This window comes from Psammomys obesus, unplaced genomic scaffold (genome assembly GCF_907164565.1).
Source record: "Psammomys obesus unplaced genomic scaffold, mPsaObe1.curated_primary_1811, whole genome shotgun sequence".
Classification (NCBI taxonomy): domain Eukaryota; kingdom Metazoa; phylum Chordata; class Mammalia; order Rodentia; family Muridae; genus Psammomys; species Psammomys obesus.
In genome coordinates this window covers 30,204,051-30,230,694 of record NW_026592890.1, presented here as the reverse complement: position 1 = coordinate 30,230,694, position 26,644 = coordinate 30,204,051, and the positions used below count along the sequence as shown (strand labels likewise).

At 39.0% G+C, this 26,644-nt stretch overlaps 1 protein-coding gene across 1 annotated transcript in view; it reads left to right on the top strand.

Annotated features, from left to right (window-relative positions):
* Window positions 1-26,644, top strand: part of Frk (fyn related Src family tyrosine kinase) — a 119,011-nt gene that overhangs the window by 77,442 nt on the left and 14,925 nt on the right. The window contains exons 3-4 of the mRNA XM_055616021.1: window positions 20,585-20,748; window positions 23,170-23,338. Of these exons, the coding sequence (XP_055471996.1) occupies window positions 20,585-20,748; window positions 23,170-23,338 (333 nt within the window). The remainder of the gene's footprint in view (window positions 1-20,584; window positions 20,749-23,169; window positions 23,339-26,644) is intronic.

The following is a 26,644-nucleotide window of genomic DNA, read 5'->3' as shown; positions in this document are numbered from 1 at the left end:
AAAGAATTTATAACAAAATTGTGAAGTTGTTAAGCTTCTATTTAAATAAAATTCCCAGATGACATTTAAATTAATAATTAATTTTTCATTTAATTTTCAGAAATGTGTATCCTGCTTTCACTCATCAGTCTCTCCTATCCCCTCTGCCTTTGGATCTCTTCCTTTTTCCAGCAAGTCCTTTACTACTTTCATCCCTTTTTTTGGGGGGTGGAGGCACGAATGACCTGCCAGATTTATTGTTATTTTCTTCCATGGTATAGCTACTGAAGAGTTGCTCTTACTTCTGTACATAAACTACCACCCGTGCTCATGCATGGATTTTTTTTTAAGTGTTTTATTTATATTTTCAGTCTTCATGACCCAGTAGCTTATGGGAAGATTAACATCATCTGACTTTATTTGAGAAACGTTTCTAAAAAGTTATGCTGTAAATGAAAACATACCCAGTTAGTATCAATGCTATTTTTATTTACCTCAAAAGACTGACAAAGGTTTCTGACAAAATTTTCTCATGGCATCAAGTGTCTGTGTGGTGATTGTTATGCAAAAGGTGTTCATTATAAGAAAAGGGAACCAAACAAAAACAAATGCAATCCAATGTAATAATAGTATTTCTAATTTTAAATGTGCATTGAAGTGATACATGCATATTAGATAATTTATAGCTATTTATTAACATCCCATCAATCAGGAAGTAACTTCTAATGCCTCTTAAAAACATGTTTTGCATGAATTTATCAGAAACTTCGGCACAGGAACTATACTCTTAGAAATCCTTTTGCTGCTTTAAAAACCTATTCCTGTTAGAGACTAAATTTACTGCCTGGTTGTTTAGCAGAGTAGGGACTTCCTTTCAGTCCCTTCTCCTTGCAGAGCTCTTTCCTTACCACCTGCAGATGTTCATAAAAAAAAGTTTGAGGAAAACATGGAGAAGGCAAAAAACATAATAGAAGAATAAATAAGCAAAAATCATGCTTCCATTTTTGTGTAATTATAGTGAGAGGCATTTTATGTATCTCTACTGTAAGCCAAGCAAAGAGATGATTCAGGTCTTAAAAGAAACTTGTGGTTCGTTCAGCAAATTAGAGTAGGGATTGTTTATTTGCCTTTCTTGTCCCTGTAGGTATTCAGAGGGTTGAGCTATAAGAGAAAACAAGACAATTCCTGACTCAAGAACATATGTCCTAGTTGGCAGTTAGATGCAAAGTAAATAGAAGAAAAGTGTTTATATAAGAAAGATAACTATTTATTTGTTGAGCTGCTCTGGCTTTTAGCTAAGTAAAAAATTTGTCAAACTCATGAAGATATTTTTCTCTACATAATACCTAGCTTGAGTAAAAAAAACAAAAAAAAACATTGTTTCTCTACACTGGGAATTTGGAAGAAATTAGAAAGCAGAACTGTAGGATACAGTCCTCTTGTATATGGAAGGATACAGTCATTATAGCTTCGTCTGGATCTTCCTACTAGCAGAGATGCCTTTCCTGATAGTGAGCTCCATAGTAATTCCAAGCAGCAGACACACTTTGAATATTTTATGTGCTGACACATTTAGCCTTCACACCTGTGTGAAGTGCACTTCCTTGTGAATTCACAGATGGAAAAACCACCACCTGGAGAGATGGGAGTAGCTTGGCCAAGGTCACACAGCTAGAAAGAAAAGAATCTGAGAGGCATCTATAGCCAGGCAATTATGGGTCTCCCCTTTTTTCAGGGACTGTTGGCCACCAGTTGATGAGGTCGAGGGGAGCAGAGACAGGTTTGCCTGGCTGAGATGCTTCCACAAGGCAATTCAACTTTATCGGACTGAACAAGGGTTACGTAGAACTTGCGGGAGGAGGTAGGGAGTTCCAGTAGATATACATCATTGGCTACAGGCTTAAGCTACTAGAATGCCTCATTTGCATGGAAAGGCATTTCAGGAATCCCAGGTGCTTACTGAGAGGGTTCTTATCAACAGAAAGGAAACTGAGTCTGTAATTTACATAACATTCCTCAGGTAAACGGTGTGGGGATCTGTCTCCCCAGGCAGAGAAGAGGAAGCCCCGCTGACAAAGGAAGTCCCAGCCCAGGGCTTTCCGCCATGGTGGACTGTAGCCTTAGCATCAGGCTTTTCCAACAGGCAGTTGGGTTCAGAGCTTTCTACAACCACTATTCCATGTTAAAATTAAAAACAGATGCAAAAATGCATTGCCAGGCTTAATGTTAGGTAGAGATTCCATCTGTCATTCTTTAAATATTAGCAAAGCAGCACTGCCTATTCACTGGGCCCCTCCCCACTCTTCCAGAAGAGACTTGAGTGTCCACTTAAGTGGCAGCCTGAGTGGTGTCACCTGGGATTTTGGAAGCGATACAGTGGCTATTATGCACAGAAACTCTTTCAAATTTAAGAATAGTATAATGGTCACAACAGTCCTTCAGTGAATATTCTACTCTGCTCTATAGAGGAGGAAATGTTTCACAAAGTTACAGAGAAGGTGGTGTTCACCCCAGCTCTCTCCGGACCAAGCTCAGGCTCTTTCCCACTCTATGCTGTTTTAACAAGGAAGAGGATTAGGATGATTTCCTTATCGTCACCTAGTACTGCTCCACTCACAAACCCACGAGAATGAGTTTACCAAAGTTTCTTGAGCCACAATATGAAAATGTTCTCTACGAGGACCTCTAAATTACCATTGGGTCAGAGTCAGCACATTAAAGTAATTTCCTTCAAAAAAGTAGAGTAAAAGCGTTTATTGGTGTTCAGCACATTCACAGTAGGACTGGGTGTTGGCCATTCGATCTGAAGTCTGACTCAGCAACATTTTTATATGTTAGCCATTTACACTTTGTCTGAATTGGCAAGGTAATAGGCATAATGTTTTCCTATTGGGACGTCAGGGAACAAAGAATAATGAATATAAGAATTCACTTGAGAATTTTATAGCTTCACCGTTTCTGTACTTACCTATTCCTCAACTGTGCTGAGGACTCATTTATTTGTTTATACACTATGTCAAGTAGATAAAGTGTCCCGCCCCGTGGGACTCAGTCATTCGTGGGGGCGAAGGGGGTCAATCCTGAAAAAGATGGGGGAGAGAGAGAAAGGACACACGCAGACAGTTGCCAGTCAAGTGTCAGCTTTATTGAACTTCGGTGTTTCTTTTAAAACGTGGTTCTGGCAGGGCGGGGGAGAGGGGCGAGAAAGGGAAGTAGTGGTGGAAAAATACCAAGACCCTTGGTGGGAAGTTCCCAAGGCTAAGAAGGTGGGTTAAAGAGTTACAAGGCCCGAAGATAACATTGGTGGTCACGGATGTGTCCCAAAGCAAACAGTTTCGGGAACAATGGGTCTTAAGAAACTATGGCCTGCTGGCATCCGGTGCTTATCCGGCAGGTCAGGCCCTTAGGAAGGGTCCCAGGGCTTTGTTCCCAACATCTCCTCCCTTTTTGTCTTTTAAAAGAGGAGGGGGAGGCCTCCTAGGACTCTCAGCGATTTTATAAACAGTTTGGGAATTTTATAGGTCTGGGGACTCACGTTTACAAAGGTTCGGTGACTCAGGTCTCACGGCAATCATAGGCAGACCTAGGCCATTTCTGGTGCAATGGGAAGAATCCCTCAGAGTGCAAGGCCCTAGGTATATTAGCCGTCTTGATTATGTGAGAAAAATTATTTGTCACGAACAGCACAAACGGGTGTGAGTCTGTTAGAAGAGTGGTGCTGGATCCTTACCCGTCATTGGATCGGCCTCCTCTGGGCGAAGTCATCCTGTCTTAGGTGGACCGAGACTTATCCACTCGTTCCGTCTCTGACTTGCCAGACCACTCACTTTGTGGTAGTGTAACACGTTTGTTTTCCCAATAGGACCTATTTATCGCTTGGTTTTTAAGCAATTATATAAAACGAGCCAATCATTGCGCCAATTAATGAGAGTCAAAAAAGCCCAGGTCTAACTGGAAGAGCGGCCCCAGAACTTCCATCTCGGGCCAGGAGATACTAGGGTGGAGAAATCAAGGGGGCAGGAGGCCGGGGCATCAGGTGGAAGCTCCACGGCAGATTCTTCTTCCCCAGCCAGACGATGGTAGTGGACTCCAACAGGCTTGATTGCGGAGCTCACCTGGTTCTTAACAAAGTTTGTGAGACGATTAAAGGCCCAAGGGCCAAAAGAGAGAAGCAAAAGGATACCTACAAAAGGTCCTAGCAGACTGGGAAGCAGAGTGGTTAGCCATGGGGATGTGGAAAACCAATTTTGATACCAGGACTCTTGTATCTCTCTGTTCCATTTTCGTTCCTCCAAACTGGAGCGAACCTTATCGATACTGCCTTGCACTAAACCTGTTTTGTCAGTGTAAAAGCAGCATTCTTCCTTGAGCGCAGCGCAGAGTCCACCTTCCTGGAGAAAAACCAAATCTAGACCACGCCTGTTTTGTAAAACTACCTCAGATAAGGACACCATAGAATCTTGCAGGTCCTGTAAGCCTTTTTGCAAATCTTGTAGGTCTTTGTCCACTGCTAGGGAGAGTTGATTAAATTGTTGCTGGGAGGTAATTAGGGAGGCTATGCCTGTACCAGCTCCAGCGGCTCCAAGCCCTAGAATTACAGTTAGAGTAATGGCAGTTAAGGGCTCATGTTTAACTCGAGATGGACGTACCCCTTTTTCCCAAAATCGAAGGAACTCATCCTAGAATGTATAGTCAGCCTTGGGAAAAGCCGTACAAGGCCACAGGGATTGACCCCAAGATGGGAAGTAGGCAAAAGGACAACACAAGAAGGACATTGTTTAAACAAGTCAGCTTTATAATTACCTTAGTTAAAGGTCCTGGAAGGTTAGAATGAGCTTGTAAATGTCCAATGTAAAAGGAAAAGTTTATATATATATATATATATATATATATATCAAATTTTGAATTTGTAAAAATAATTTTAGCAGGAGAAGATGTTTAAATTTAATTTGCAGTCTCTAACCTAGGCAAAGACTAAGCTATATAGGCACTATCTGTAAAAACGTTTAAAGACTGTTTATTGAAACTTTAAAACACAGCCAATACTGCAGGTAACTGTTATTTGCACAGATGTGCTAGACACTTGAAAAGATGCATCAACAGGTTGGACTTTGTCATAATAAGCTTACGTATGTTAAAATGCCATATTTATTAGATCTCTGACAAGCTTGAGGGCCAGCATATTTGAGTTACTCTTTATCTTTATCGTCTGCTCTAAACTGTGTTAAAAAAAAAAAAACTAAACAAAGACACTAGGTATAGCTTAACATCTTAACCAACTGTAGTTGTTAGCATAACTTTTAAATCTGCTCTTTTTGAACTAAAATTAAAGCAAACCTTTTAATCAGATACAGTTCATAGAGAAGCTAGCAAATCTTGCTGCTCCTACCGCTTGCATTAAAATTGAACAGTAAAAAGCTTTGCATTTAGCACTAATCAGATGACTGAACATAACATAACTGAGACATAAACAAAATGGTGGAAAACTCATAGCTCCACCCTCTTTATCTCCGGACCAGCATGGCGGCTGGCCACGTGTAACTAAACTCAGCTGTAAGCCCCAAACAAACATGGCGGCAAAACTACAGCTCCACACACTCTCTATCCCTGAACGATCATGGCGGCTAGCCACGTGTTAGGCTACCACAGACTGACAATACCAAACATAGCCATTAGGTGTTGATGATGATATAGCAACCACTGTGGAGCATCCACAATCCCCCACAACCAAAAGTTCAGGGTCATCTTTGGCTATATATGGAGCTCAAATAAGTTTTAGAACCAACTGCATAACAGAACAGTACAGAACAATCTTAAACTGTATAAATTATTTTAGCCATACCAAACCTATTAGCCAGAATTCTTTCCTCTTAAAAGAGCATAAAAAACATTTTGCAATGAGGAATCACCAGCCTTTTAAACGATGCACAACATATTTTAAAATACAGTTCTTTTTTAATACCTTCTGGTTATTTTATACATACACTTACCAACCTTCTGTAACATTCTGTATACCTTTAGGTTTCTAGCTTCCTTTTTTTGGCTAAACTAGACATTCTTACTTTCTCTCTCTTGCTTTTCGAACAACACAAAAACTCTCATCAAAATCCTTTCCATCCTAACATGATCCTGCTGGAGCCCAGCGGCTACAATTTGCTTTTTAAAGGCAAGGCAAAAACAAGTTACATTATTACAAAAAGTTCTGAAACTGCCAATTTTTTTTTTATAAACAAAGCAGCTTAACAAACAAACAGCTCTCCACAAGATACATTTTAAAAACTGCGATTTTCTCAATTAGCACAAACAATATGGCAGGGTTTCATTTAGTAAAATTGATAAACCGTAAGTGTCTAAATGTTTCTGTGCAATGTTTGTTCGTGTAGTACCTTCTGTTCTCTGTTCAAAAATTCCTCAGAGCTCGAGGTGCCTGTATCTGGGTAGCAAGATGTGATCGAGGTGGTCACAGCTGCCGAAGTTCAGGGGGACGCCCCTAACTTCATCAGTATTTTCAATAAATTTGGCCAGCTGGTTAATGTTTTTTTTTGTCTCAATGTCTCTGTGCAGTATTTGTACCTTCTGTTTTCTGTTCTAAAAGGCCCCACGTTGGGCGCCACTCTGTCCCGCCCCGCGGGACTCAGTTATTCGTGGGGGCGAAGGGGGTCAATCCTGAAAAAGATGGGGGAGAGAGAGAAAGGACACAAGCAGACAGTTGCCGGTCAAGTGTCAGCTTTATTGAACTTTGGTGTTTCTTTTAAAACGTGGTTCTGGCAGGGCAGGGGAGAGGGGCGAGAAAGGGAAGTAGTAGTGGAAAAATACCATGGCCCTTGGTGGGAAGTTCCCAAGGCTAAGAAGGTGGGTTAAAGAGTTACAAGGCCCAAAGATAACATTGGTGGTCACGGATGTGTCCCAAAGCAAACAGTTTCGGGAACAATGGGTCTTAAGAAACTATGGCCTGCTGGCATCCGGTGCTTATCCGGCAGGTCAGGCCCTTAGGAAGGGTCCCAGGGCTTTGTTCCCAACAATAAAGTAACTTAAAAAATGTGTAACTGAAGTTTATAGCACGATTATACTAAAGTTCCCAGGTGTGGTGCATTCTCCTATAATCCTGGTCATCTGAGCCTGGGCCAGAAGAGTGCACCCAAGAGCTCTGACTGGTCCAATAAAATGCAAGATATGAACCGATTTGAACCTATCTGGATTTTCATTTCCTGTCTGGCACATAATTGCTGAGTGACCTTGAGCACATCATTAAAGTCAGTTTAGCTTCATTTTCCACATCACGGCTGATTCATTGTGATCATGTATATAAAGCCCTTAGCACAAAGTCTGATATATAATAAAAGCCCAATACACAATCATTGTGATAATGATGAGACAGTTTTGTGCTCATTACTAGGCTAATAAAACAATGAAGACATAATCTTCGCAATCGAATGGCTCAGAGCCTTTAAGGACAGGTACAGTGAAAATGTGTAATATGAATTCTGTGGAATGACTAGCCTCGAGGTGCTAGAGTCCGACGTACAGTGGGAGACTGGGTCAAGGGAGCCACTATGTTTAATAATTGGTAGGTAGAAAGCTTAAGGAAGAAAAAGATACCTGGGCCTAGCCTTAAAAAATTAGTTAATGTATATATAAATAGAAGACATTCTCATTATAGCTAATAGTTTATGCAAATTAATAGGGACAGCAAAACAGATTATTACCTTCTGGAATTATAAGTAAGGAACCTTAAAGAGAGTGTACAGGAGAGAATACTGTGTTGATGATGGAAGATGGACAATGAAGCTGGAGACAACTTACATTTGGCCTTACTGAGAGACCCAGGAACAAAGTACTGGAGCCCTCAGCAGGGCAGTGACTGTGGGAAGGACAGTTTGAGGGAACATAGTATTCACTGAGTTAAAAAGTCAGGACTCCTGTCTCTATTTTGAACATCATTTCCTAAGTCTCTTGAGTGTCTTCGTTTTTGGATGATTGTGGGGAATTCCAGTTAAGAGGAAACGTGGAGAATAAGAAAACACAATTTTTTTTTTCTTGGCATAAGGTCAGTGTACAAAGAACGGATTTCAAAAGGATGCTTTCATACAGTTATACAAAGCACTTTGGCCATGGGCTTCTGCTTGGCTCTCTCCCCATTCCTATCAGTTGCATTCATCCCTCTAAATACTTTAATTTCTACTTTCATGCCATGTACTCATACATGGCCTCATGTATCTCTATAAAATCTGAAACCATCAATGAGAAAGACATGACATTTGTCTTTCTGAACCTGACTTTTACTTTTACTTACCATTGACAATCTATGGTTGGTTCTGTTTTCCTGAATCCAACGCAACCTTCTTCCTCTTTTAGGCTCAATGAAATTCTATTATAGGCACATACCACATTTTATTTACCTTTTTCTCTACTGACAGACACCTATGTTGATTGTGTAACTTGAATAGAGCTATTTATTGGCCATTTGTATTTTGTCTTTCGAGAACTATTTGTTCATTTCACTAGTCCAGTTATTGACTGGGTTATGTGCTTACTGGTTGTTTAGTTTTTAAATAACCCTCAATATCAGTTCCCTCTCAGATGTACAGTTGGCAGGAATTCTCCCATTCTGTAGGCTTTCTCTCTAGTTGATTGCTTCCTTTGAATTAAATATTTACCTGTTTTATTTAAGGTCTTTGAAGGCTTACAGAAGATAAATGAGGGCAGCATTTCAGCTGCCTGAGATAGTAAAGAAAGAATAGAATCCTGGCATTAGATGGCTGAAATGTTTCAGAATGTTGAGCTGGTAACCCTTCCTTTCCTTTAGGTGGTATCATTGGCAGAAATGGATCTTATCACCATCTCATTCTTAAGCAGTACTCATAGCTTGAAAGTTCTTTGTTTCGAGATGGAGTAGTCGTATGAGATAGCAATATAAAATCCTGATCCATTTTCAATAGGACAAGATGGTGTGGATTAAGGCTGTGGATGTCAGAGTCTCCTCTGTTTTTTTTTTTTTAAATATATATTTATTTTTTACATTTATTATTTTTTACTGAATAAATACTTGTAATTATTTTTTACATTTTCATATTTATATTTATATTTTACACTGTTCCAACTTAACTGGCTTTAACTCAAACCATTAGTATTTACCTGCCCTCGATACAGAAGCAAGTTTTGTTTTGTTTCATTTTTTAAAAATTTAATTTTTTTTCGCAATTTATTCATTATGTGTCCAGATTGAAGCTCCCTCCCTCAACTCTTCCCAGTCCCACCCTTCCTACTTCTTTCCCCCATCCCCTTCCCCTGAAGGGGGAGTTCACTGAAAGGGGAGTTCTCCTCATCTCCCATCTGCCCATAGCTTATCAAATCTCATCAACACTGTCTGGATCTTCTTCCTCTGTGCCCTGGTACCACCACATTGCCAGGGAACCTAGTTCATGACAGAGGTAGCCCCTTCTCTCCTTACTCGGGTATCCACATGGAGACTGAGCTGCCTATGGGCTACATCTGAGCAGAGGGTCTAGGTCCTCTCCATGCATGGTCCTTGTTTGGTGCATCAGTCTCTGCACGGATTAGATTTTTTTTTTTTTTTTTTAGCTTTGTGAGTTCTTTACTGTTTGCATGAATCATTTTTCAGGTTTATTTTGGTCATGATTCCATGAATTTCAGTGCATGGATGTTTGTCCCCATTGTTTCCTGGCCTTTTACAAGGCAGAAAAAATTATTGTTGGGAACATATGCTGGAGCAAACTGCCTACCTTGTAGCATCTGGGATGCAAAGAGAGCACTGAAGAGGTCAGGATTCACTACATCTTTCAAGGGCCCTAGTGACTCAGCTTCCTTGGGTTTGGCTCTATGTCCCAGAGGCTTGACTATAAATAATATTTTTTACCAATTCCCTGAGAGTCCTTAATTCACTTAAGTTTACACATGAAACTAATCTTTCTAGTGCCATATATATATTGTATGTATGATGAAATTTCTGGACATGAAAGCCAGGTATATATAAATAATAATTAAGGAATCACCAGCCGTTATTCTTGCTATAGGAAAATCAAGGTTGAAAATAGGAAGAGACAATATTCGAGTGTGAAAGTAAATGATCTGGTATGCAAAATGAATCATTTGAGATTGCTTTAGCTCTCCTCCTGCTATGATAAAAATACCTAAGAAACACAGCATAATGGGGCCAGGCTTGTTTTGGCTCATGATCTCAGAGTTTTCAGTCCAACTGTGGTGAGGCAGTACCTGATGTGCAAGGGCAAGAGGGAGAAGAGATCCCAACTCATGACTCCCAAGAATCCGAGAGAATGGAGAGGAAGGGGCCTGGATCAGAACACATTCTTCATAATCTTACCTTCAGTGACTCACTCTGTCCAACTAGCCGTCCCCTCTGTATAGCCCATTAAGGATTAATACACTGATAATGTCTGGCCCCTCATGACTAGTTGCCACTCAGTGTTTCCACCTCGGCACACTGCCTTCCTGGGAATCAATCATTTAATACATGAGCACTTGGGAGAATTTCCACGCCCAAACCCCAGTAGATAGAAACACCTATTAAGGAGATCAAAACTGGTTTCAAGGTACTTCTCTTACTATTCTTTGCATTTCCTCCAGCACTTTTATGTTTATTCTGTTTAAATGAAACTTAGTGAGGAAAAAGGGAATAAGTAACAGAAGTCTGAATTCTAAGGGCAAATAACAATTGGCTGATTACCCCATTGTTGGGAAGGTTTTCTAAGAGCTTTGGAGAAGATTTGAAAGCCCACAGAAAGGTTTGAAGCATGCTATTTAGAAGTTAAGATATTATCACATTTTCTTCAGTCAGGAAATGAGTAGATGGTTGATAGGTTTTGTCAAGTGTGCTGACCTTTGTAGGCCATGCTGCAGGGTAAGACTGGGATTCCAGCTTGGCAAACAACTTACTATTACTGTAGACATTTAGGCATCACTTTAGACATCTAAGCAATTTCTCTGTTATTAACATTTTAGAAATCCATTGACTGAACTCAACAAAATTTTACAGTTTATATATTAAGTTTCATTTCTCCAATGTCTCTTCTACTGTAACAGAATAGTAGAAATGTCCAGTTAAAGTTGTCCTTTTAAGGGTTCTCCAATACCATGGAGTGCTTAAACTTCCATGAGTAAAAATCTTAAAGTGAACAAAATCACCCAAGACCCCCAAGAGGGGGAAAAAAAAAAGCAGATTATTTAATCGTCAGTCCCTTTATTAGAAAACCATTTGTATCATAAGATTCTCTGCGCTTTGCCCAAAGTTTGGCTATAAGTCTCAGCATCTGCCTCGATACCTTACAGGGTAGAGCCTTTTAGAGGCCCTCTGTGGTAGGCTCCTCTTCTGTTCTCTGTCTTCTCCCTCCTCCGATGTCCATCCTCTTTGCCTTTCTGAATGAGGATTGAGGATCTTAGCTAGAGTCCTCATTCTTGTTTAGCTTCCTTAGGTGTACAGATTTTAATATGTTTATCCAAAGAAGTGGGAGATGGTAAGACCTGGAGGGGACAGGAGCTCCACAAAGAGAGCAACAGATCCAAAAAGTCTGGGCACAGGGGTCTTTTCTGAGACTGGTACTCCAGCCAAGGACCACTCATGGAGATGGCCTGGAACCCCTGCACAGGTGTAGCCCATGGCAGTTCAGTGTTCAAGTGGCCTCCATAGTAATGGGGACAGGGACTGTCTCTGATACGAACTGATTGGCCTGTTCTTTGATCACCTTCCCCTCAGGGGGAGCATCCTTACCAGGCCACAGAAGAAGACAATGCAGTCACTCCTGATGAAACCTGATAGACTAGGATCAGAGGGAAGGGGAGGAGGACCTCCCCTATGAGTGGACTTGGGAGGGGAAGAAGAAGGGATCTACAGGGGGAGATACAAAGTGAATAAACTGTAATTAATAAAAATAAAAATAAATTTAAAAAAGAGAACCATTTGTTGAGCATGTTGATACACACTTGTGGTCACAGAAGAAATTTTTGAGGTTAGTAAGTGTACTGTGTCATTTGATTGCTTATCATTTAACTGTGCAAGAACTTACCAAAGAGTAAGTTGGAACAGTGTAAAATATAAAAATATGAAAATGTAAAAAATAATTACAAGTATTTATTCAATAAAAAATTATAAATGTAAAAAATAAATATAAAAAAATGAAAGGAGAAGAAACAAGAATGGGCGCTTTTTGAGTCTTCCATGGTAGATAATGATAAGAATTTAGAAATCAGTTTAACCAGGGGTTCTGTGGGGGAGGAGGCAAAAGGGAAACACATTTTGCTTTTTGAAGAGAAAATGAATGATTGCTTTAAATGTGAAAGAAAAGTGGATTTCATTGTTTCCTCACATGAAGAACACTATGTGTCACACTAGACAATGTTTTGAGCCGAATGAATAGATGCTGCTTTAGGTGGCTAAATTTTACATTGTTTCTCTAAAAAGAAAATACAGACTGGAAGTATTTATGTGTCTGCTCTTATTTTAAAGGCTGTGTACTGTTATTATAGCTGACATGAAAACCAGATGGACTAAAACACCCTCAAATTTGCCAATCAAAGGGTAATCTTCATGTTGGCAAATTTAATCATCTTTGTTCATACGCAGTTATGATTTCCGCAAGGAACCTCAGCTGGATTCCTTCAGCAGAGAAAGGTTCTGGAACATGTGAGCTGCCAGCTGTATCCTTATGTTCATAATTATTTTCTTCTCTTAATTGTATATCCCATTTATTTCACTTATTACAGTAAATACATATCTTTTTTTCCCCCTGCTAGGTAACTTTTACAATTATTCAGTTTCTACAATTAAGTCTCAATTCCCAGGTTTACTACAATTTAACAATCATTTAGTCCTAGAAAATGATTTGGTGAATACTCTTGCTCATATTGCTTTCCTCTTTGGGGTGATTAACTGCTGTTTTAGTTTTCCATACACATGCTTTTATCGGATTTTGGGTTTCAAATTAGTCCACAGTAATCGACTTTATAAGAACCTCCTCTTTGCAGTGTGTTCTTGTACTTACTATTAAGAAGGTCTTTGCTGATACTGGTTGTCATATTTTCAAGTTTGCTTTATGAGGTCTGTATGAGGTTTATTTCTCATTTTAATATTATAAATATTTAGTGCCTCTCTCTCTTTCTCTATGTCTTTCTCTCCCTCTCTCTGTCTTTTGGACGAATTGTTTGTTGATACTTCCCTGTAGGGAAGCATGTAGCTGAATGCCTTTCTGTTTATATTGTGAGCTGCTTGAAAGGAGCAAAGTGAGCTATGTAATGGGCATCTGAAGATACCACATCAGCTTTATTCCCAGGGTCATCATGGCACTTACTTTCTGTTTGTCTGTTTTCTTCCTTTATCTACATATTTATTTTTATAATTAGAACATTTTATTATTTGCTCCATTATTCATTTTGTGGACAGTGATGGAAATTGAAACCAGGGATTATGCATATTAGACAGACACTCCATCACTGAGATATTATGTCAGCTCCATGCATTTATTAAATTTTTACTTTATTTTTTTTGTGATGTAAAATCTTGACTCTTTCTGAAACATGGGAGACACATAACTAAATAAAGGCATATAGATATTTGAATCATTTCCTTAGGGTAAGTCTTGAAAAGGAGAAGCACTGGCTATTATCTCCTATTATATCTTAACCTAGTCAAAGAGTTTCTGCAGAAAACTGAGGTGATATAATGCAAGAATGTTAATATATGGTGATTTATTGCAGATATAATATCAAGTGAAGAGTCAGAATCCCAAGAGGAATAAAGAGTCAAGTTGCTTTGTGGAGGGTTTTATTGCAATTCCAGACACGTCAAGGGCTATTGTCATCTGAAATTTTATGCAATAGATAATTTTCATTAAAGATAACTTAAAGTAGTGAATGTTTAAATTATACATTGGTAAAAAAAAAAGAAAAAGATACTTATTTCCTTTAGATATCAGTTATACAAGCATGGAAAACTTAAATCCTATTCTTAAAATAGGGGAGTTAGCTAAGTTGAGGAGCCAGAAAATTAAGGGGGAGAATGGCCTATATCTCTTGAGAATTAGCTCGAACATGTGGTAAGACTTTGAACAGCTTAACAGTTCAGGATCACGATTTCTGTGCTACACAGCATGGAAAAGAAAGCTAAGTTTAATTGCACAGGTTATATGCTATGCTGCCTCCGAAGATCAATACACAGGTAAAGCTGTAGGTCAGAAAAGTTCTGGAGGTTCCCAGGCTGTATGCGCCCTTAAAGTGCATTCTTAGCAAGCTCTTTTGAGTCAGCTAATACAGATGAATTTTCATCTAATTAAACTTACCAGTTTAACAATAAAGCTTAGTGACTGGTGTCCACAGCACACTGAAAATTCCTACCTAGAAACAAGGTGCTTTGGGGACCTACAAATTAAAGTATATGCAAAATACAAGCTAGCTGTCACCTTTGTCTTAGTTGATATCATTTTTTCCAGAAGAGAGAACAACTAGTTTACATATTACATATTACTACCATTTAGTATTTCAAGACAGATGTGGTTTTTTCCATCCTTGGGTGCTAGTTCTATTTTCTGCAGAGAAAGAACTCATTATACAATCAGTGTGATTGTTATTTTAGACTTCTTTTGATCTGTGTGTGTGTGTGTGTGTGTGTGTGTGTATGTGTATGTGTGTGTGTGTGTGTCTTGGGTGTCCATGGAGGCCAGAAATGGACAACAAATAAATTACCTGGAGATGGTGTTTTAGGTAGCTGTGAGCCACCAAATGCGGGTGCTAGCAACCAAACTCAAGTTCTCTGCAAAAGCAATGGCTGTGTATTTTGAATTTGGTTTTGATGCATGATAGATCATAATAATTCAATTACGTGCTATATACTCATGGAAATAGAGCTAATTGAGCCCACTTTCTGAGTCAGTGTTATAGGGAAAGTCATCAAGATTGCCTTTGGCATAGTTATGAAAAGTTATAAACAAATATTTGGAAGTCAGGAAAATAAGGAGTTTATAAGTGCAAGGTTCTCTCATCTTGAATTAACAAGATTTTTTTTTTCTCTCTCCAAATCTGTTGGGCAACCACCGTGGATTTTTTTGTTTGTTTGTTTGTTTTGTTGTTTGTTTTTTTTTTTCAGCTCTCATTGTGCAAAGAAAATAAAATGTAACTGCAGAGGTGTCTCCCATTTGTTGACAAGGCTATTTGATATTACTGATATTGTAATACAGTACCCCACACTGCACACTGCAAATATCTATCATTCCGTGTGAACAATGACACTAGAACTGTCCCTGTGGGGGGGGGATAGAGATAAGATCATTATTCTCATTTTCTAGATAAGGAAACTGAAATGAAATTCTTTGCCTAAGGTCAAAGAACAAATCATGGGCAGAGTAAGATTAGGGCAGAGAGTTCTTGATTTTCAATCCTTTGCTCAATCAAGGAAGTCGTATTGTTTTACTCAGTGTGGGAACTGATTATTATCATCAGAAGGAATAAGGCTGTGCCCACATGATGCCAGAAGACATGCTAAAAAATAGGAATTTGTTTAACCATCCATTTATTTATCTATAAAACAACAAACTGCTTGTTATATTGGTATTTTTCACTGAAATGACTCAGTGTGTGTGCTTCCATTAATGTCCTGTTCCAAAGTTAGTATCTGGAGTGTCTATCTTTAAAAAAAAAAAAAAAACCAACACATAATTTTGTGATATCTTGGCTTTCATACATATTTGATATGTTTGAATACCATGTTATCTGTGTGATAAAGTTGGGACCGATTTTTCTTTGAGAGTTTTAAATTGCACAATCTTACAACATTCCTTTAGAGTAGACCATCCTTTTCTACTGTTTGAGACTGGGTGAAACAAGATGTTACTGTTAGGACAGAATGGAGCTGGACCTGTCAGCAACTGCACATAAATTCACCTGGCTTCGGCAAACGCTCTAAATCACACTGATGCTCCAGACTCTTGAGTCAGATACTGAGGTTTGAGGCCAGTACACTGTTCTGTGGTGTGGTCTATGCAGCAGTTAAATGCAGTCAACAAACCTGTACTGTACTTCTCATACACACTAACTTACATCTTTCAGTAGATCCTAGTTCTTGTACATGTTCTGGTAGATTAATCAGTTGACAAGTGAACATTTTCCCCCAGGTGAAATAGCACAAATGAGAGAAAAAAGGTAACCACAGATTCTGTAATCACTCAGATCCATCAAGATGCTACTGACCTTTTGATGGATGGTTCCATTATGCTTTATAGTTCACCTTATTTTTATTTTTGCAGTTCAGTTACTAAAGTGCTTAATTTTCTGAACCCACAGCAACTCACATTGAAAATGGCACAAGCATTATTCTCCATTTATAGGCTACAGAATTTAGAGTAGGCTTGCTTCCATAGAACAAATCATAGGAAACAAAAGGAATACAAAAATCACTTCTCTATAGTTCTAAGACCCTTGAATTCATTGTCATTTGAAATGACAATTAGTAAGGTTGGGAACTCTAACAAACTGAAATCATTTTTTAAAAATGTTATATATGTTTAGTTTAATTTGACTACTCATGAATACATATAATGTCAGAATACATATAATGTCATCCTGACAATGATATATAGATTTCCCTGCTGTAACCTTTGTGGCCTAATTTTAAAATAATATATATCTTTCAGGTTTGTTCAGATAGAATGTGAATGGTTCTCATTTGAGTTGTCATGGAATCATTGGCAACCAAAAGGAAGAATTATCTATCTTCACTGTTTTTCAAAATCCAAGAAATTAGATGCTGTCTTGAATGTAACTGCCTTTTAATATTATTTGCTAGTTTGTTTTCTTTCCCTTTAAAAATAAGATTTCAGGGCTTCTTGCTGAATATCATCCAACCGTGTAGCTGCTAAGCTGGGAATTCCAGGTGCTTGCTCAAGCCCCAAATAAAACCCTGTCACATAGCTGCTCGGGGCTCTCCCCTCTGATCCACTGTATTGCTGACAGTGGAGAGACCGAGCTTAAGCCTGAATAAAGCTCTTCGCTTTTGCATAAAAAAAAAAAGACTTTAGGGCTGGAAAGATGGTTCAGTGTGTAAAATGATTTCTGCACAAGTAGGAAGGTGGGGCTTTTGATACTTAGCACCCATGTAAAAAAGTGAGTACATATCTGTAACCTCAGCTTTCTCTCTCTCTCTGTTGGGGTGGGGCAGGTCAAAGACAGAGGTAGTCTACTCTCTGGTGCTCTCTGGTTGTGTAAAAAAATGAGCTTCAGGTTCAATGAAGTGATAAACTTTATCTCAAACATAAGAGGGAGGGGGAAAGAGGTAGACACATCATTGACCTCTGCCCTTCACGTAGGCACACATTGGCAAGTACATCGGCACATACATGTAGACAACACACACATACACAGAATAAAATTCTAGGGAAGTTTTCTTATATTCTGAGAGTGTCTGTGTAGCTTCCTTATAAGTTTGCATCAGACCCCTTAGTAACTTATATTTCACTTTAAGTTCACTAATTGTTGTCATCAGTGGTTCATTTTGGAGATCTTTGTGTGAATTTTCATTGTATATGGGCTGTGCTAGGTATTGAAAGTGCACAGCACAGGCCCTTCCTTTCAAGAGATCCTTTTGTTGGGATACTTCTCAGTTCATTTAAGTGGGTTACCTAATAGAAACCAGCTTGAGTGGGGAGGACAGGCTTGGTGATGGATATGGAGTTCAGTGGAGATCTAGAGGGAGAGGCAGCTCGTAGGCTAGCCATTCATAGGAAAAAGAATTCAAGTGATGTTCAAGAAGTTCAAGATATGAATTAAATTTTATGAAAAGACTGTTGAAACAACAAGTACAGGATCCAGGGAGAGAAATCAACAGGCACCAGAAAGACTTGAACATGAATGTGGAAATATTTGAGAACCTGGAGGCCACTAAAGTCTTTATTTAATTCAATACTGATGACATCAAGGCTCAGTAGGACTGGTATGCCCAGTGTATTAAACTGTAAGCCTGGATCTCCCCTCTTTTGAAGTGGTTCCATAGACCATGAAATAAAATTATTTTTACTGTGCTTTAAAACTCTACCTGTATTCTCAAGTATTAGTATCTGGTTAAGTTAGTAAAGAGTTCAGACCTGTACTAAGGCAAATATGGCAAACATTTAATTAGGCTTTCTTTATAATCAATAGAAATTGCCATAGCTGTATCAATCATTGTGATTTTCATCTGTGTTATTGAGGAAATAACATAGAATATTTTAACTTTTTATTCATCTATTGATTTAAATCTCTTGCTTGGAAGCCTTTCGATCTTTTGTGGCCCATTAAAGAGAAATCCATAAATTTGTGTTTAATGTACACATAGTCCACTTCAATTTGGAATCATGAGATGGTCCATCTTGTTTAAAAATAGGAATTAAAAGAATTGCTTTTCATCACTTCCAATTACAGATCTATTGGCTTGCTAGACATCACAGCTATAATTGATGCAGTTTTCTCTTTGATAAATGGCAAAGCTTAAATTTTCAGGCCAGTAAGTTATATAAATTGCAGCTGTACTTTATATTTTGCTTCCACTTCTGGTATTTTTTATTACATTGTAGAGAAATGAATTGGGACTGACATGGTATTGTTTACAGCTCTCTTCGATTTTTTTTTTATTTTTTAATTTTTGTTAGCCTTTTAATCTAGATACAGGACTCAATTATGAGCTAAGTCCTCTATGGCAACAAAGGCCTTCTACTTGGAGATGATGCAGGCCAATTAAACTTGACCTAAAAGTCAGTCAGTTGTATTGGTAAATTGATAGATCAGGGTATAAAGATGTATATTATACACTTGAAATTTTTAATTTAAGATACTGGTATTCTCTTTAAGAGAGCTAATTGTACACTTGCTTTTTATGTTTTCTTAAAAAGATATGAAAGCAAGATTCCCCAAATTCAGATGATCTTTTTAGTATCATATTATACTTTTATTATCAACTTAGACAACTGAATCTTCTGTTTGATACCTAGTGGTATAGAGGAGTGGTTCTCAATTTGTGTGTTGTGACCACTTTGAAGGTCCCACCTGATAGGACTGTTGAAGATGTTAATAATGTTAACATAGAGCTTACCCTCGTGGTTGACACAGTAAATGTGCTTAAAACAGAATGTTTAAATTGAATTTTTTGACAGGCTGTCAGGTAAAATACAAGTAAAACTCTAAAGTTAGAGTCTTCTTGTCAGACCCCACAAAGGAATTGGCTAATGACAAAGACAGGTACTGTCGCTCCTGGGCCCTTCAGCATGCCTTCTCGCTACTCAGGCTCTGTGCTATCATGGGAACATTGCTGCTGCTTGATTGCTTATTCAAAGCCTAGCTCTTGTATTCAGAAAGAGCTCAGAAGAGCTATATGTGTCTCTCCTCAGCAGTTGCCAGTGCCTTTGCCAAGTGATAGCAAGATAGCAATTGTATAGGTCAATGTTTTGAACACAGTTTCAGAAAACCTGGCTCAAATTAATTTCTTCCCTGCCTTTGAGGTTGAAAAGCCATGCGTGGCTGACTCCAAGGACTAAGATTTACTTTCTCAATCAACACTGCTTTCCACTGGGTTGCGTCTCTTTTCGGGTCAGTCTCCTCCCTGCTGGACACACAAATTATATCAATAGTTCAAAACCTCCATCAGCAAAAACAAAACCAAAACAACTCCAGAAAAAAAAAATGATAACAGCAGAATTCTTTTGTGTTCCTGGGCTCCTTTATACGTGCCAGAATTGAAGCTTCTACATAGTTCTCTCTGAAATGGCCTTCCCGAGATTGGGGGCTGGGGTTGGGGGTGGGGCTTAGAGTCTTCCTGCATCTCACCATCATAGAGGAGCAAAGACTTTCTGGGTAACATGGGAATGCTGTTAACAAGAGAGAGATTGGTGGACAACAAGAGAACGCAGTTTCCGTTGGAACTCATTCTATCAGAAAATAATGCCATTCATTGTCCCTGAAGATGCTGGAGAATTTGCTTGAGGCTGAAGCGATGTTGCAGAATTGCACGTATAAGCCACATTTTAGGCTCTGTGGAAACGATCTTGTTGCATTGTACTGGGTGTTTCTGGTATCAGCCTGCACTGAAGGGCCTGAAGGGTGACCAGACAGTGAGTAGCACCGGCACTGAGGAATTCCTTATAATATTGTGAGATATAACAATCCTTTTCCTCTGTTTCAGTCTGCCCATAATTAGATTACCCTGGGGAAAAAAGACCAGGATGAGTTGAACTTGTCTAAACACTTTGCGCTGTTATCTCTGGATGCTGTGATGTCTGAGCTAGTTCAGGATTTTCTTGCTTCCATTGCTAGAACAACAGATTCAATTTTACGGTCTTTTTCCATGATGTGTGCTGGCCTTTCAAGCTTGGCATGTTTTAGTGTTACTCTGACTCCTTGGTTTTTGTCCTCTCTTCCCTTCAGTCTGATCGCTGAGTGACCCTGCTTCTGCATCACAAATTTTGGGTGTGCCTCCTTTGTATATTACATATTTCCTGTGACAAAGTTGAAAGATAACATTTTTGTGAAAATTTCATTCCATACAGTAACAAACGACCACAAAGGAAGGTTTGGGTTCAGTGATGCATTTATTGACAGGATTTGTTTTGTGTTCTAGTTTTGGATGAAGGTGTTGTAAAACACTACAGAATAAGAAGACTGGATGAAGGTGGATTTTTCCTAACCAGGAGGAAAACCTTTTCAACCTTGAATGAGTTTGTGAGCTACTATACCACAACAAGCGACGGCCTGTGTGTCAAGCTGGAGAAGCCATGCTTAAAGGTCAATTTGTTTCAGCTAAGTTCATTTATCTTTAAAGTTAACACTGTCCTCTCAGACATTCAAGGATTTGTCATTTTATAAAAAAATAGTCATTTGGTTACTTAGGGAAGGAAAAGGGAAATTATGGCCTGTGAGTCAATACTATCCCATGTTTATTTTAAAAGAAAATTTGTGGTTTTTTTTTTTTATTTTACAAGAGACATGCTGATTTCCTTTACTATCTTTAGTTTTTTTGGCCCTGATGTTTGATCAGTAGTTTTTTTTTTCTTTTTTTGTGCATGTATCATTTTTATTAAAATTTTTATTTTTTATATTAATTATAGTTTATTCATTTTGTATCCCAGTTGTAGCACCCTCTCTCATTCCCTCCCAACTCCACCCTTCCTCCCTTTTCACCTCCCATGCCCCTCTCCAAATCCACTGATAAAGGAGGTCCTCCTCCTTTTCTATCTGACCTTAGCTTATCAGGTCTCATCAGGAGTGGCTGCATTGTCCTCCTCTGTGGCCTGGCAAGGCTGATCCTCCCTCATGGGGAGGTGATCAAAGAACCAGCCACTGAGAATGTCAGAGACAGCCCCTGTTCCCATTACTAGAGAACCCATTTGGACACTGAACTGCCATGGGCTACATCTGAGTAGGGGTTCAAGGTTATATCCATAAATGGTCCTTGGTTGGAGTATCAGTCTCAGAAAACACCCCTGCACCCAGAATTTTTTGTTCTGTTGCTCTCCTTTTGGAGCTCCTGACCTCTCCAGGTCTTACTATCTCCCTCTTCTTTTCTAAGATTCCCTGTACTCTGCCCAAAGTTTGGTTATGAGTCTCAGCATCTGCTTTGATGAGTAGTTCTTAATCTGTGGGTCGAAACTGTTTTGAGGATGTGTCGAACGACCTTTTCACAGAGGTTACCTAAGACCATCTGAAAACACAGACATTTATATCACAATTCACAACAGTAGCAAAATTACAGTTCTGAAGTAGCAACATAAAATAATTTTATGGTCTGGGTTCCCACTACATGAGGAGCTATATTAAAGGGTTACAGTGTTAGGAAGGCTGAGAACCAGTGTATTCTTAGAGTTTGATGGCTGCAATAGAGATATAATACGTGCAGTAAACCTGACAATGAATTTTACTAGCCTTAGTACCCTGTGACCAAACAGACAAGAACAACCAAGGAGGAAATATTTTCTTTGGCTGCATTTCTGGGCAGAGCATCATGGTGGCAAAAGCATGTGGCTGAGAAGGTTTTCCCTTCAAGGTGGACAGGAATTATATACAACAGATAAATATAGGAGGCGTTCTAAGATGAGAGATACAGCTCCAAGGAAACACCCCCATTACCATCCAATAGACATGTCTCCTTCCTTTGAGCATGCCTAGGAAGGCCATCATCTAATAAGAGCATCATGGATCAAGTCTTTGATCATATCAGGGCTTTTACGACTTAATTGACCTTGGAAATGCTACCAGAGACGTTCATTTTTTTTTTAACTAATCTCTTAGGTTGGTGGTTCTCAAATTTCCTAATGTGACAGTTTAATACAGTTCCTCATGTTGTGGTAACCCCAACTGTAACATTATTTCATTGTACTTAATAATTGTATTTTGCTATTGTTATGAATCAAATGTAAATATTCTTGGAGACAGAAGTTTTCAAGAGGGGTCCTGACCCACAAGTTGAGATCTACCATCTGAGGCATTTCTTAATCCAGTCAAGTTGACTGTTTAAATAAATGTTACAGTGCTCTGAAAAATAACTGGCCTTGCCGGTTTTATTTACTGTGTGGTGACTAGTCCAGGCCTAAAAAAATTTACTTACTAAATAAAGTGAATGAGTGAATGGGAAAAAATTACAGAAATAAATTTGAAAAGTGACGGTTCATTTTGCAAAAGAAAAAAAATGTCATAATAAATATGACAGCCAACGACATGTGAGGGAGGGAGGTAGTTTTTCTAGTTCAGCTTCACACTGAGAGGACCCAGTGAGGCTGGAGGCAGAAAGAAGTTACTGCAAAGTCCTGTGAGGATGACTCTGAGTGCTGGGGTGGGGAGGTAGGGCGGGTAGACACAGGGCTGGGCATATGAGAGTGGATTGCCTTAAAGTGTCAGCAGTACAGATTTTAATTACCATATTTGAGTTGTTGTTCAGTATTTTCCTTAAAAGTACAAGACTATTGTTTTCAATCAAAATATTAACCTATGTTTTTTTGATGTGTGTGCCGCGCGCGTGCATACTTCAGTACCATAGCGGGCTTATAGAGGTCAGACGACAGCTGTGTGTAGTCATATATCTTCTTCCAACTCTACATAGATTCCTTGAATCAAACTCATGTCATCAGACTTGCACGGGGAGTATATTTGCCTTCTAAGCCAGCCCCGTGTCTTCGTTTTGACAAGTAGTCTCAATGTTCTCTAAAACAGGTACAGGTCCCAACTCCTTTTGATTTGTCATATAAAACTGTGGACCAGTGGGAGATAGATCGCGACTCCATACAGCTTCTGAAGCGACTGGGATCCGGCCAATTTGGAGAAGTTTGGGAAGGCCTGTGGAACAATACCACTCCAGTAGCTGTGAAAACATTAAAACCAGGTATGAGAACATCAAAGGTTAAATGGCACAGTTTGATTTTTTTTTTCTATGACAAACTCCAATTGTAAAAGCCATCAACTTCATTGGACTCTCCCAGTGCTGACAGCAAGCAGCTGTTGCCATCATTCTATACTACGTGACTATTAAATACAGATAGCTCTTAAAACAGGAAGTCAAAGGCATGCTCTCATTCCAGTGAAGCTTAAAACATCCTCAGTTCTGTCTTTTGAAAAGTTAGGATTCCATCTTCCATTTTTTGTAATTTGGAGACTAAACATTCTTGACAATTCAGATGTAGGGGCAGAAGATATTGCTCAGTTGGTAAAATACTTGACACACAAGCACGAAGACCATAGTTTGACCCCCAGCACCCATGTGAAAGCCAAGTATGGCAGCACACACCTGCAATTCCGGCACTGGGTAGGTGGACAGGACCGTTGGGGCTTGCTGGCCAGCCACTGTAACTGAATCTGTGAGCTGAAATCAATTTGAGATTTTGCTGTAAAAAGTTGAGTATAAAGTGATTAAGACACTTGATGTTGGTCTCTGACTTATACACATCACATACACATACATACACACACACCACATACCACAGACATACATGTACACAACACACAGCACACAAACACCCTTTCCCCCACAGACGTGTACGTGCTCATGTACTTACATGTATAGGAACACGTTTCTCACATACACAATCAGATGTCAAGCTCTAATTATTCAAGAAATAACATTCGTTATTAAAGGTGAACTGTACATAATTAAAATAGTGATAATGTGAAGGCTACTCTAACAAGGTTATTATAAAGACTGAATCAAGTCATTATCAGAAACACATTGTTCAACACCTCGCTCAAAGTCAGTAATAAAAAACGCATATTGTTATTATCATCACGGTGTTAGTAAATGGTGGAGCTTCTGACCTGTATTTGTCATTGTTGTACTCTGTCCCTAGAAATGGCACTCTATGGAAGCACAGCATGAGTCTCTGAACAACCCATATCTATCTATATAATGCTGCACAGATCATAGCTACTGGCTATAGACTACAATACTCTATGGACTTTCTTTATTTTCACTGTGCTTGAAAGTTTTAGAAGTCTTCTGGTGACTGGACTTGAGAATTTGGCATTCCTCAGATGCTAGTATGTATAGTATCACGTTTCCCAAACTGTGTTAAGGTGCTTTTGAGAACCCCAAGGAATTGACAGGAGGAGCTGAGGGACATTTGAAGTATCATTTTGAATATGACACAAAGCTGCTGCATTTAAGTCTTTTAGAATTTCAGCTTTTAATAGTGTCACATTCTTTTTGTTGACACCATATTTTTGCGAAACATTTTTGATATATTTTTTGATAATACCATACATGTTTATAATGTATTTGTAATCATATTAATATGCGCCTTTATTCCCATTGAATTGCTTCTTCCTCCCACAAGTACCTGTCCTATTTTCACGTCTTTTCTTGATGATCAACTAAGTTTAATCAAGGTTGGTTGCAAAAGTATGGGTAAGCATCATACATCCTGGAACATGGGAAACTTATCAGTGGCTACACCACTGAAGAACATGATCTTTTTCTGCCAGAAGCCATTAGCTGACAGTAGCTTCCCAGGAAGGGGTGGAGCCTCATGCGAGCCTTCCCCATCCATAATAGAATGTCAACCGGTCTAATCATGTGCAGGTCTTATCCAGGCAACCACAGGTACTGTGGGCTTGTGAATGCAGCAACAGCCATGCCATGTTCAGAAGAGAGTGTTTCACAGAATCCCTGCCTACCCTCTCTTCTTACTTTATTCTCTACTCTTCCTTTTGTCTGTTCTGGAATGTCCCCCAAGGCTTGATGTGGAGGGTGATGTAGATGTCCTGTTCAGGTGTGAGCTCTCGACAGTCACTTATTCTTAATATTTTGACATTTTAATGGTCTCTGCATTAACCTACCACATAAACTGAGAGCAGCACTAACCTAGGAATATAAACATATATCTGGTTATCCCCTTAACAGTCTTGCCACTAAGATGAGGTACTGACCACATCACATCTACCTCTAATAATGCTGCAAGGAACCTAGCCACAAGCTAGACTGCATTTTACCTGGCAGGTCAGTATTCTAGCATGCAGAGTCAATGGCTGAATGATGGTTTTCTTTAGCACCGCACTTTCTCCACATTCATAAAACTATGAAAGCTGTTGAGTGGAGGGAAGACTTCCAGCTTAGTTCCATTTTGATTTCTCTCTGCTGAGTTTTGATGGCCACTATCATCAAATGCAAAATAACACGCAAAAATCATCATGGACAAGGGCATGAGGGTAGCAGCACCTCATATGATTGCAACATATGAGAAGTTATACAGTACTCTAGGTTGGTTGTGATTCTTTAGAAAGTAATTATAGTTAAGAATAAAGTATAAATTATTCTTTTTCCTTTAACTTCCCGTATCACCTTCTCAGAAAGTTATCAGCTTCCAAGAAAAATAATTTAGTAGTTGTTTGGATGTAACCTAACAAGCAAATGAATTGTTGAATATTGTTTGTGGCATGGGGCACTGTAAAGAAAACCAACTTAGACATTAAGGGTGCTATGAACTGAAAATGTTTTGGTATTGCAGCGTAAAAGGTAAGACCATCAAGTTTGGGGTAAGATGACCCCGAGTTAAACTTAGCTTTAAACTTACTTCTGTGCCTCTGAACAGTTCAGTAAACTTTTCTGTATTTTCTTATTGGGATGAGGGAATCAAAACAGTTCCCCATTGCTAGAATTTTAGGAGGACAGATTAAGTCAGTGGACACAAAGGTTATGCAGAAGTTCTTAATGAAGTGCTAGCTTCCAGCTCCAGACAGAACCCTCAAGCACAGGCTTGATCATACAGGAATTCAGTGCCAGCATTCACTTCTGCTGGGTAAGACATCAGAGAGACGCTTACATGTGGCTACGTGCCACCCGATGGCTGTCAGTGAGACGATCTATTCCAGCATTGAGGCTTTCACTGTGGCCATTCACGTACACTTCTAAATGCTAATGTTGATGACAGCTGAGATGAAACTTTGTTGTCCAATCTAATTATTTTTTTCCAAAGATAAACAGCAAGCTATACTCCCCAACATTGCTTTCTAAGGGAGGCTCTCTGGAGGTCAAAAGAGAACGACAACAACAACAACAACAACAATAAAATGTCATATTTCTTACGATAAAAAAAGCCATGATAGTTTGCTCTCCAACAGAAATAATTGTTATTGATTTACAGTGTAATAGCAGCAAACAGCTTTGGCGATTGGTTAAATGTCTTCACTTCACTGGAGC